Source organism: Saccharomyces eubayanus, chromosome XVI, assembly GCF_001298625.1.
Source record: "Saccharomyces eubayanus strain FM1318 chromosome XVI, whole genome shotgun sequence".
Classification (NCBI taxonomy): Eukaryota; Fungi; Ascomycota; class Saccharomycetes; order Saccharomycetales; family Saccharomycetaceae; genus Saccharomyces; species Saccharomyces eubayanus.
The window spans coordinates 173,614-185,699 of NC_030975.1; the positions used below are offsets into that span (position 1 = coordinate 173,614).

Here is a 12,086-nt window from a genome sequence, read left to right on the forward strand (position 1 = left end):
AACCAACCAAACAAATACTCGACATTCTGTGGTATCGCAAGATGTCTCTTTTTCGTTTATTCAGTCAAAGGTAGCTTCTATCGTTCTCGTACTAAGATTTGATGTGCCTTCGTACTACAAATTTGTTTTCATTTACCTGAAGAGGTTTTTATGAGATGAGTGGCACATAACGCACAGAGTCATAAGTGTATTGATTACTTCCAAATTAGGAATAAAACCCTTTCTGGAAATTGTCCGTCCTTTTGACTGGAATGACAGACTAAATTAAATGCGTTTGATGCAGTTTTCAACAATATCAGTACGTGAATATTTGCTGAAAATTCAATCAACTTTCCTATTCAGTCCTTCAATAGAAATTTTAACTTCAATTTTTTAGGCCGACCTTCCTAATTAGGCCATCAACGACAGTAAAATTTGCCGGGAATAATAATTCTCTACTGAAAAATAGTGGGTAATGTAAAAATATGCATCCACTTTATCGAATGTACATAAAATTTACAGTAACTCTTGCCAAAATTACAATGAAACGTAAGAGGTTAAAAAACTGCCACATGTCTTGATAAAATCGTATAATATAAATAGGCATCCTGTGGTCACCACAGATAATACTATTTCTATCCATATATTAATGGCTTTTAAATATTACTACATATAAACCAGAATAACTCAACACTCAAGTTCCCCAACACAAAACAAACAAGAATAACAACCAATAATGAAACTCTCAACAATTGTTACAGCTGTTTTGTTTACAGCTTCTTCCGTTTTAGCCGCCCCAGTTAATACCACTACCGAAAATGAAACAGCTCAAATTCCTGCCGAAGCTATCATTGGCTACTTGGATTTGGAGGGTGATTCTGACGTTGCTGTTTTGCCATTTGCAAACAGCACCAACACTGGTTTACTGTTCATAAATACTACTATTTCAAACCTTGCTGCCAAGGAAGAAGGTGTTTCATTGAGCAAGAGAGAAGCCGATGCTGAAGCTTGGCACTGGTTGAAATTGAGACCTGGTCAACCAATGTACAAAAGAGAAGCTGAAGCCGATGCCGATGCTGAAGCTTGGCACTGGTTGAAATTAAGACCTGGTCAACCAATGTACAAAAGAGAAGCTGAAGCCGATGCCGATGCTGAAGCTTGGCACTGGTTGAAATTAAGACCTGGTCAACCAATGTATAAGAGAGAAGCTGAAGCCGATGCCGATGCTGAAGCTTGGCACTGGTTGACATTGAGACCTGGTCAACCAATGTACTAAGTTCGATTGGTACCCACCGAGCAGACCAATCTATCTTAGTCCACCCCCACTTTTCCGCATACAATTTCAAGATGTTTTTTATTTCTTCCGCTAACAGGATGTAGTTCTCTGTTCAGATGTTTCTTTACCCTTTCCTTTCTTTTAATATATTAACACATATCTTATATACTATCTTCTTTCATATACAAAAGCACTAAAAAAATTAAGTTTGGTTTTACTGATTGCCATGTTCCCATTTATTATAATTCCTATATTTTATCCTACTACTAGCTAAAGAGAAAAAAGGAAGAGTCGGATCTGAAAAATTTTCGACAACTTGGGATACATCCCAAGTATATAAAGGGATAAATATGATAAAAAAAAAACCCGCCCATCTTCGTGAGTTAAGCTGTCTCCGTACTTGACGTATCCGTTGTCAGCCAAGAGAACCATGACCCAAAGAAACGCCCTAATGCTCCTAGCAACTTTTCCAAGATACTTTCATAGTCTTGAGGACGTGTATCACCTTCCCTGACCACTGACTTCGCCGGTTGATCACCTGGTTTATCTCTTTTTTGTATCTCTTCTTGTTCGGACATGTCTGTATTTTCAGTGTCTGAATCGACAATCTCATGTTCCGATCCTTGCGAATCAGTCACGTCTGTATCCTCATTAACTCTTGTGTTATCATTACCTTCAAAAGAATTGTCCAGCTCTTCATTACGTTTGTGAATTTCTACCCGTTGAACCTGGGTTGGAGGTTGATCATTGACTTCTATTTTTGAGTTTAGTGGGGCATTATCAAGTGCACTATCGTCATGTTTTCCTTCTTTTGTAACAACCTCTTCTGCAAGAACAGGTTCACTTCGAGGATTTCTTGAATTAGAAGAAGCAGTTGTTTTAACATCTCTCAAAGAGGGATTTGGCGTCTCGGGGCCTTCGTCATACAAAATCTGCTCATTGTTTTCTTCTTCTTTTGCATCTTTATCATCCTCTTCGTTTTCTTTTTCTTCTGCATCTTTATCCTCCTCCTCGTTTTCTCTTTCTTCATTTGTGTCGTTCTCTTTGTTTTTCAATGTGGTAACATTATTTTCGTTACTGTGTTCGTCAATCTCCTTTGGATACTCGTCATCGGCAAACCAGTTGCCATTGTGATCTATAAATTTAAAATGTACCTTATCTTCGTATTTAGTTGTCGATGATTTGTCAAATGTATACTCCCACTTTCCGGAATCGTCATTAATTTCCATGGGCACACCTTCCCACTTTGTGAATTCTCCAGCGATCTTCAAGTCTGGGAAGTCATCTGCTGGGTGATCAAATACAATAGTGACCATTATTTATAACTTTGCCTATTTTATTTTATTATACTTTCACTACAACCAAAGATATAGTAGGCAAAAAATAGACAGAAAGAAGAAAAGCAAGAAGGAAGGAGAGCAAAATATACAGGTAATTTTGGGTATTCCTTTATTATTTATCTGTATGTCTTTCGTCTTAGCTGAATATTACTATCAAATTTTCATCCCATTTGTACACAATTCCCCTTAAAAGAAAGTTTATCCATATCGTTAACCCTTTACGCTGTGGGGGTGAAATAGTACCGCTTCGGAGATTTCTCTGTCAGGGAAGCAGGAAAAACAGCGATGAGTGGCAGGCGGGGAAATGCACAACGACAGAAAGGAAGAAAGTGGTGCAGATAACGGGAGGCTAGTATCTTCAATGTGGGTGCTACGTCTATTTGTTAACGAAGACATGTAATACAAAACAGGGAATTGCTGCATAATACATATATATATATATATATAAGTATACATATAAATATATATATATATATATATATATATCGTTTAACGAGATTGGTGGGGCACGTTACCGCATCTGTCTTTACCAAAATTGATTTTGAGATCTTTGAAATATGGGTTGGACTTGATCTTGTCTAAAGCCAGAATTGCATTGCTGATATTGGTATAATTAATAAAGCAACAGTTTTTCTCAGGTAAGAAATTGATTTGCTCTACTTCCCCGTACTGTTGGAAAATACTTCTCAAATTGTTTTCCGTGAAGATACGTTCATCATTTAAGGAATCGCTAGCAAAATCAATGTTACCCACGTAAACGTTTCTTGACGCGCCGTTACTGACTGCCAAGGCAAGAGCATTGGGCAGTGGGCCGGAGTGCTTGCCCCAGCCGACTTTGCAACGTTTTTTCTGAACTGTGAATCCATACAAAGAACTCATCGCATAAAACTGCGCGGCAGCAGTAGGATCAATGAAGGTGACGAAGCACACGTAGCGATCATTCAAGAGCTTTATACTCTGTAATAAGCCGCCACGAACCGCGTTACATATTTCTTCAATCTTAACATCTTTAGGCAAACTGCCTAGATAAACAGTTCTGTTACCCAAGTTATTGGGGCCTCCGGCTGATGTGGCAATTGCCGCAGCGGCCGCTGATTGTTGTAACAAGGCGCTCGATATAAACTCACGATCAGAAAATTCTATCATGTGTTCCATCCCGGGTTGAACACCTAGAAATTGAGCTGCGTTATGTTGCTGCGTTTTGGTGATAAACGCGCATCTATCTTTCCCATAGAATATTCTCTTATTTTGGTAATATGCGTTTCTTATTGGTAGATTCGTAACCACTTTTATAGCATTTAGAATAGATGCAAAATGAATAAAGGCAATTCCCTTTTCTTTGATGATTTTTATACAATCAATTTCGCCATACTCTTGTAAATCGGCTCTCAATTGCTCTTCAGATAAATGAGATTCCTCACCTTCGACTGTCATACGACCAATGTATACGTTTCTTGTCGCACCATCGGTAGTTATTCTCGCAGCCACAATAGGATCAATGCGGGTTGGTTTACCCCAACCAATCTTTATATCTCTATCACCAATATTTAAACGCTTTAAAATTGCATCCGAATGAAACAATAGTGCTGCACTCTCATCGACAAAGGATATGAATGCGCACATCTTTTCAGGTATGATTTTAACGTCTTCCACGACACCGCTCCTAACATGATCTAAAAGTTCTTTTACTGTCAGATGTGGTGGTACATTACCTAAATAGACAGTTCTGGTTGGAGCAGAAGTAAAATTCAAAGGATTGTTGGCTTGTGAATTTACTGACAAGGGAGCATTTGCGTTGGTTACGGCGGTGGCGGTTGCCCTAACAATGGGAGAAATGCTATCAGACACCGCATTTGGATTTTCATCGCCGAATGGGGAAACTTCATTAGAAGATCTTTCATATTCAAAATAATGGTTGTTGCTTTGAATATTTTCGTTGCCCATTCCAAAATTTTGCTCTTGTAGAAGCCGTTGCTGTTGCGATTCGGTTTGCTGGCTCACCTGAAACTGTGGTGGTTGCTGTTGAATTGGATGGTAGTCCAAGAAACCGCTATTTTCATAAAGGAAAGAATCGTTTGGATCCCGCGTAAAGTCGGATGGCAAAAGAGTAAAACCGCCATTCATAGGGTACGTAGCATCACCAAAGGCTTGCTGATCATTCAAATAAGGGTCTCGATAATGACCGGAAGAATTGGAGTGCTGGTACATGGTAGAGTCATCAGAAGAAGCAAAAGGAGGTAGTGAGTTATTATTATTATTATAAGAAACCACCATTTTTTAATGCAATTGAAGTAATTTGGGGATGGCAAAAAGGGAAAAAATACAACGATAGTTCTTTATTTTTATTTTTTTTAGAAGATATCTTGATAGAAAAATACTCCAATGATCAGAGTTGAGAAATAAAGTATTACTAGTAAAAAAGATATGATTTTTTTTTTGTTTTTTAAAAAGAGAAAAGTGTCCTTGAGAATTGAAATTGGAAACGGATATTAATTAGACAAAAAAAATAATGAAGGAAGATAAAGTGACAAATGGGAATCTAGAATAGACAATTGTACCAGCCACGGGGGAAAAGCCTACCTGGTGAAAACTTCAAAAGAAGAAATATCAAACAACGGAAAACGAAGAAGGAAAAAAGAATACAATGTTTCGAAGAAGTGAAGAATGTGTGTATCTTAAAAAAAAGTTACAGAGACTATCAATTCTAGAAGTACCAGAGTTGGAAAATAGAAATGGAGTAACGAAAATTAAGGAAAGAATTCACTGAAAAGAGCAAAAGTGAGTGCAACTTTGTGAAAATGGAGTATAAGAGTCGACAACGGGTACTCTCGTAGGTATAGTCTTGCTGGGTTAGTTTTGAACTACTTTCTTTCTCTTTCCACCAATGACAAAAATGTGTGTGGCCGATCTGTTGCTGCGATGAAGGGATGAAGTGTGGTGGTGCCTGGATCTGAAAAACTCTGGATATCCACAAGATCCGCTCTCTTGCGAAGTCGATGTCGAAATCCGGGTTTTTTTCTTTCTTTTCTCTGCTCTTTTCTTGGCAAAATCCGAACCACAAGGTAAGGCACCTACCGGGTGACCGCGTCAAATCAGGTCCACTTAATACAACAAGAACGGTTAAGCAAGAACCTGCAAGAACTGCGAGAGTATTTTACACCATGATTTGCTCGCACTGAATGTGTGGCGGCAAGTGCTGCTATGCGTCCCAACAGTGGGGGTTCTTTTTTTAAATTGGTCCGTAGGTGGACCCACTGTGGTGGAGGAGCGCCGAAATTGAGATAAGAAATGAACCTAAATTCCAGCTACTAACGTATTGCTCAAAACAATGAGGCGGGGCGATAGTAAGGAAACGATTTTTTATGTGACATCTTAAAATGTTTTTTGTTTGTGTAAAGGAACTCTGCCTTTTTTTTTCTTTCCAGGCCAGGCGGACACTGGAAAACCCATTTTTGCACGCATTCCGAATAGAAAGGGAACAATCAATCGCAGTACGCATTGCAATGTATGTAAACACATCTCAGGCTACATACATACAGTGATCATTGAATCTTCCAACAATCGAACGGATATAATAACAACGAAATGTTTCTACAGACGCTCCGCCTTAATATGCCAAGGGTGCTATCGCACTTGAAACTGTCTCCCGCAACGGTAACGAGGGCGTACACTCTGCCCTCCCTCTTGTCGGCAGGTCCTCAACAGCCGGCACTTACAGCAGCTAACAGGTCGTTGGTGTTCAGCAGGGGCTTTAAAGTCAGAACCTCTATCAAAAAGTTTTGTAGCGACTGCTACCTGGTAAGAAGAAAAGGACGAGTGTACATCTACTGCAAGTCGAACAAAAAGCACAAGCAGCGTCAAGGCTGAAAGGAGAAACGCTTCCAGCAGTCTTTTTACATGTATCATACAACGTATTCACTCCTCTATAAACCTGTAAATAACGTTTTACCTATATTTTTATTTATCTACTAATTTCTCGGATCATTTTCTCCATAAGGATAGCCCGACACCACCGATTAGCAACGTTTTGTCGAATTCCGTGTTGTCATTATTTGAAATGATGTCCAATGAACCTGTGTCCGCCACAGTGGTATACTTTTCATCCGCCAGAGTAAGTTTCCCCTCGGTAATCTTCCAAGCGCGTACGATTTGGTCAACAGACGTGGTGATAGCTTCTTCGCCGCCATTGATCAATATACCTGACGTTATTGTTGAAGATGCAGCTGAATCGATAAAATCGCTTGCCTTTAACGCTGGAGTGTTCACAGCATCCAACGTCAAGTAGCTCAACCCCAATCCATTGTCATCACCACCTGTCAAAATTGCTGCTGATGTTCTCATAGTGTCAACGACGTAGTCTAAGGATTTGATACCCGACTGATGCACTTGCAACTGCAACACAGGCATGGGAAGACCCGAAACAACAGTATCTAGTTTATTGTCCGCCAAATCACCAGAGGTAACATCAATGGTAAACGGTACGTATTCTGTTACATTATAGATAACAACATATCCATCTGTTGGTGAAATGACAACGAAAAGCTGATTCTTCAGTGCAACCAACGCGACGTTGAATATGCAGCACGTCTTGTAACGACCTTCCGTAATTAATTCAAATTTGTTTTCTTCTTCTTTGTAATACCAGATCTTTATGGCTGAATCTGAATAAACAGTTACTAAGATGAAATCACCCGACTGAGATACAAATTTCACGTCAAAATCCATGATTCTTAAATCTGGGTTGTTAGTGGATGTCGGTAGCGTTTGCCGTATTGTTACATATGGTCGTTTATCGTACTTATCATTCAATTCCCACAAAAACAATTCTTCTCTAGCTGAAGCTGATATCATTAATTTTTCATTAATGAATCGACAGCGTTGTAACCCAGAAATATGTTTCCTCTGAGTCCAAAAGTTCCGGATTCTGCCTGTTTTATTGTCGAAGTATCCTAATTTGATCGTGGTGTCTTCAGATGCGGTACAAAATATATGACCTCCTTTAAAATTGCCATCTGTATCGGCACTTGCCCCTGGACAAATCGAAATGTCTCTAATTTCTCTTCCATGAATGCCTTTTTCTAAAGTCTCAGGAAACACAGAATGATACATTTTCCTTAGATGCAACCGCGATGACTTGATATACATCAGAATGTGACCATCATTGACATTGTTGAGCTTCCATTGACGATGGGCACCACCACATACTTCACTAGCTAATTCATAACAGTTTGTCTCATTGTAGAGGTAGAATAAACTAGACTTAAACCCATAAGTGATATATTCACCGTTTGAATTGAAAAAAGCACCTTCTAAGAACCCTTTCATCATCTTGTTAGAGTGTAAAATCTTGTAAGAAAATTGGGGATGGGGGCTTTCGCAGTTGCTTTTCGTCAGTTCTATGAAGTCATAGTAACCATCCCTGTTGGTTACAGAAAAGACAGTGGAGTCATTTTTATTTTCTACGAATTTGATTGAGGTAGTAGTGTCACCTGGACATAATCTCCTAATTATGAAAGGCTCGTCATCATCATTAAGTAAGTTAAAGATCGCCAATGTACTAAAACGCGATCCAACCAAAACGAAATTTTGAAAAGACGCTAAACATGAGGAAGCAAAGTTTTCAGGCTTATTAAAACAGTGCTTAGTTTTAATTTTCAAGTCTTGAAAATCTATCTCTAGACATAAAAGCTTATCACGAGGGTTTGGAGATTCCAAGGTTAGAAGAAATGAATGTTCGTCGTACTCAGTCACAAGACAGTTGTTGGTCTTGGAAAGCTCAGTTGTATGATGTTGCTCAACATGCATTACTTCATCTCCATTTTCGCTAAATCTAATCAAAAGAATATCCTTCTTATTGTTAGAGAAGACAACAATATTTTGTGCTTGAATTCCGTTCGTGATTGAATACGCGACAAAGTTTTCGTCGGTTAGCAATAATTTCCATTGCTTAGTAGTGTTTCTAAATTGAAGGATCTTGCCTAGTGATGTGATGATAACTATACCAAACGAAAATCCCTGGAACCCCTTGATAGTTTCATTTTTATCAAAGACAATGTCAAGTTGCTGACTAATTTCATCCAAGTTGAATGATGTTTCTTCATCACCATGTCTTTCCAAGTGTAGTAGATCGATCAGTTTCAATCTGCCGTCATTCCCAGATGTCACAGCTATCATATCATCTTCTTTGACATCAACGCCCCAGATGTTTTTGCTCAAGTGCACGTCATAAATATTAGATATCGATAATTCGGTAATGTTTTTTTGAGATTCCATAACGGTCCATACACGACATGTACAGTCTTCCGAAACACTAATTAACTTTGTGTCATTGTCAAAGAACTTCAAATTCCAAATTCTTGCTGTGTGGCTCCACCCAACAGACAGTTCTTCACCAGTGTCTAAATCCCATAGTCTAATGGATCTGTCGTCAGAACAACTGGCTACGAAACTGCCGTTGTTACTTAAAGTAACATAGAAGATAGAACCTTCATGGCCCAGCAAGTTGTGGATTTTGGTCTCTGAAAAAAGATCCCAGATGATGATACCACCCATGACAGTACCAGCACTGATATACACTTTATCTGGAGCAAAGACTTTAATCATACCAGAATATAAGATGGATCTTTCTCCACGTAAAGATTTGGTTGAGAGCACTTCGCAACTCAAATCGCAAATCAGCACTTTGTTATAACAGGTCAGTAAATATACTTGGGACCCGTCAGAACTGAATTCACCATTAGTAACCCAATCTGAGTTAATCTTTTCCGAATCCACCAATGACTCGTTTTTCAAAATGTCTTCGAACCTTACCACTGATATTGACCTCGCACCGTAGGCCAAAACCTCTTCTCCGGCAGAAATGCTAATTCCATGGACTTTGTTTTTATGAAACATTCTACATTTGCTGATCAACGTATTCGAACGATAGTCATACACATGGACGAAAGGCCCGTAGCCGGCTAGAACATAGTCATTATGAAACTTGGTACATAAAGCAGGACCGTAATGAGTAACGTCCTTCATGTTAACTATTTCTTTTTGATAGATCAATTCACAAATTTTAACTGAAAACCGAGAAGTTAAATCAAACGATGAGTTCCGCTAACAAAAATTTTCATGCTTATGATTTTTTTTTGTTTTGTTCTTTTTTTTCAACTGCTTTTTTTCTTCGAGATGCCGATGCGCACGTCAAGAAATGATCAAATCTGCTCTTTAACTCGCAAGGAAAAGTATAGGCGCCGAATTATTGAGCTGAAGAGTTCCTGAACTTAGTACAGAATCAGCGTGACAAAGCAGTCTTGAAAATCATTTCCATCACTCCCCTTTTTAAAGCAGCTCCTTGAACAAAAAAAAGGCAAGCAGACATACATTTCTTCTGCACACCCCAGGAACTTTATACCGACTCTTCTAGCCGTTTACTATGTTTGCTCTTCCTTCTTGGATGTTTCGTAAATAGCTAATATCACTCAGCTCTACCTTTTCTTGATAATAAACTAGAGCTCGGCGGTTAATTTTTTGGCCTTTATATGGGATTACCCTTCTCTAGCGCGGAAATAAGACGGAGCTTGCCGCAGACAGCTTTAGCTTAACCATTCAATTTTGAAAAATTTCTTCGCTATGAGTAAAATAGGTAAACCGCACAATACAATCAGTTGCATTTTCAGTTCGACTTTCCAATTGGCGGCTTGATTGTATGGACGGAAATAGCGTTCAGTTTGTTTTTCCATCTTAATTCTTGTCAGTTTTTATATACGAAGTTTTTTTTAGTAGCATGCTTACGTGGGGTAAAAACTTAGCAGTTGAAGTCTACTAGCAGTGAGTGTACTTAAAGTTGTTTACTTTGCGTAGCGTTACAACAACACAAACGTAAACAGAAGCGAATAGGTAAAATGGAAACAACAGCAGTAGTGCCCATACACTCTGCAATGGGAAATGAAGATATGGAGAAAGCAGATGCCACCACAGTGAGCCAACCCATGGATAGAACAACAGCAACAACAACATCGGCTATGCATGAAAGTGCACCGGAGGAAAATGTAAATCAAGAAGATCTCCATGCGGAAGAAGGGGATGGGGAAGAAGAAGAAGGCGAAACTCGTTGTATATGTGGGGAGCTTGATACACCTGATGACTCTGGATTTTTTATCCAATGTGAACAGTGTAGTGTTTGGCAGCACGGCTATTGCGTAAGTATTACACAAGATAATGCCCCTGATAAATATTGGTGTGAACAGTGTAGGCCAGAATTACACCAGCTTTTTACTACAGACACTGGTGAACCAAGGTCATTATACAAACCTGTTCAAGAAAAGAAAAGACAATCAAGAAGAAGGGCACGCAATGCTGCTACGCCTCAACCTGTGGCAGACAATGAAGTTGAGAAAAGCCCCAAGAACATCAGCAATACTGAAGACAATATGGACGATATTGGTGATGAAGAAGATGAAATAGACGAAGACGAAGGTTCAGCTTCAGCTAAAGACGGTAATTCCCGAGCTAGTAGAAAAAGAAGAAGGAATTCAACAGATGATACCTCCATGGACCAATATTCATTGGAAGCTGGTGACAACGATAAAAAACTGCAAGATAGGAAAAGAGCCACTTTTATGGCAAGAGAGGAGAAACAATACCAAAGAATGTTAGAAAAAGCTCTAAAAGAAAGCAGGAGAACATCCCATCAAGAAGATCCTGAAATTGATGGCGACGAAGATAATGATGATGAAGACGATGCCGACCTTCAAAATGGTGCTGGTGAACTACCTGAGGGTGTCGCACCTACAGAAGACGATCCAGATTCGATAATGAACGAGGATGTGAAAGATACACCCAAGTTGTCCCAAGAAGAATCATCGTTGGAGAAAACAAAAGATTTAGTGAAGGAAGCCAGTCAGGAGAAGGAATCTTCCATGAGTTCCACGCAAGACGTTGAAAAAACAGAAGAACCTATCCCACCATTGAATTCCATATCTTCATCCGAGGATGACTCAAGGAAAGCTAGTTCTTCAAGGAGCTCTAGAAAAGTTTCCAAACCAGTAAGAAAAAGTAACAGAACCCGTCGAAGTAATACAAGCTCTGAAATTAACCAGAGTAGAAAAAGTGCCGATATAGGTACCGACAAACCAGTTAAACCTAGAATACCACCGCAAAGAACTTCTTTGAATGAGATGAAAAGACGAGTATCTGCCATCCTGGAATTCATTTCTAGAACTCAATGGGAGTTGAGCGAAGACCAATCTGACCGGGAAGAATTTGTACGATTCGTTGAAAATCAGCATTTCGTAGAAAAAGTAGATTCTATTTACAATGGCTATAAGGAAAGTCTATCCATGATGGACGACTTGACCAGGGAACTGCTACTGTGGGAGAAAAAATATTCAAATAATTCCAACGCTACCTAATGAAACGTAGTGAAAGTACAATCTTTTCAGCGAAAAGAATGATAATTGAAACGAAAACAATTTATACATATATATATATATGTATATAAATAA

At 39.0% G+C, this 12,086-nt stretch overlaps 6 protein-coding genes across 6 annotated transcripts; 3 read left to right on the forward strand and 3 right to left on the reverse strand.

Annotated features, from left to right (window-relative positions):
• Positions 1–715: 715 nt before the first annotated feature.
• Positions 716–1,255, forward strand: MF(ALPHA)1 (Mf(Alpha)1p; the record flags this gene model as incomplete). The annotated part of the gene is made up of 1 exon (XM_018368272.1): positions 716–1,255. The coding sequence occupies one exon, from the start codon at positions 716–718 to the stop codon at positions 1,253–1,255; it is 540 nt and encodes a 179-aa protein (XP_018218852.1).
• Positions 1,256–1,638: 383 nt separating this feature from the next.
• On the reverse strand, positions 1,639–2,571 carry UIP4 (Uip4p; the record flags this gene model as incomplete). The annotated part of the gene is made up of 1 exon (XM_018368273.1): positions 1,639–2,571. One exon carries the CDS (start codon positions 2,569–2,571, stop codon positions 1,639–1,641), a length of 933 nt encoding a protein of 310 aa, XP_018218853.1.
• A 513-nt stretch (positions 2,572–3,084) lies between these two features.
• Positions 3,085–4,869, reverse strand: MRN1 (Mrn1p; the record flags this gene model as incomplete). The annotated part of the gene is made up of 1 exon (XM_018368274.1): positions 3,085–4,869. The coding sequence occupies one exon, from the start codon at positions 4,867–4,869 to the stop codon at positions 3,085–3,087; it is 1,785 nt and encodes a 594-aa protein (XP_018218854.1).
• A 1,311-nt stretch (positions 4,870–6,180) lies between these two features.
• On the forward strand, positions 6,181–6,462 carry RTC6 (mitochondrial 54S ribosomal protein bL36m; the record flags this gene model as incomplete). Its single annotated transcript, XM_018368275.1, has 1 exon — positions 6,181–6,462. The coding sequence occupies one exon, from the start codon at positions 6,181–6,183 to the stop codon at positions 6,460–6,462; it is 282 nt and encodes a 93-aa protein (XP_018218855.1).
• A 114-nt stretch (positions 6,463–6,576) lies between these two features.
• On the reverse strand, positions 6,577–9,618 carry RTT10 (tRNA (34-2'-O)-methyltransferase regulator RTT10; the record flags this gene model as incomplete). The annotated part of the gene is made up of 1 exon (XM_018368276.1): positions 6,577–9,618. One exon carries the CDS (start codon positions 9,616–9,618, stop codon positions 6,577–6,579), a length of 3,042 nt encoding a protein of 1,013 aa, XP_018218856.1.
• Positions 9,619–10,484: 866 nt separating this feature from the next.
• CTI6 (Cti6p) lies at positions 10,485–11,993 on the forward strand (the record flags this gene model as incomplete). The annotated part of the gene is made up of 1 exon (XM_018368277.1): positions 10,485–11,993. The coding sequence occupies one exon, from the start codon at positions 10,485–10,487 to the stop codon at positions 11,991–11,993; it is 1,509 nt and encodes a 502-aa protein (XP_018218857.1).
• Between the last annotated feature and the right edge of the window lie 93 nt (positions 11,994–12,086).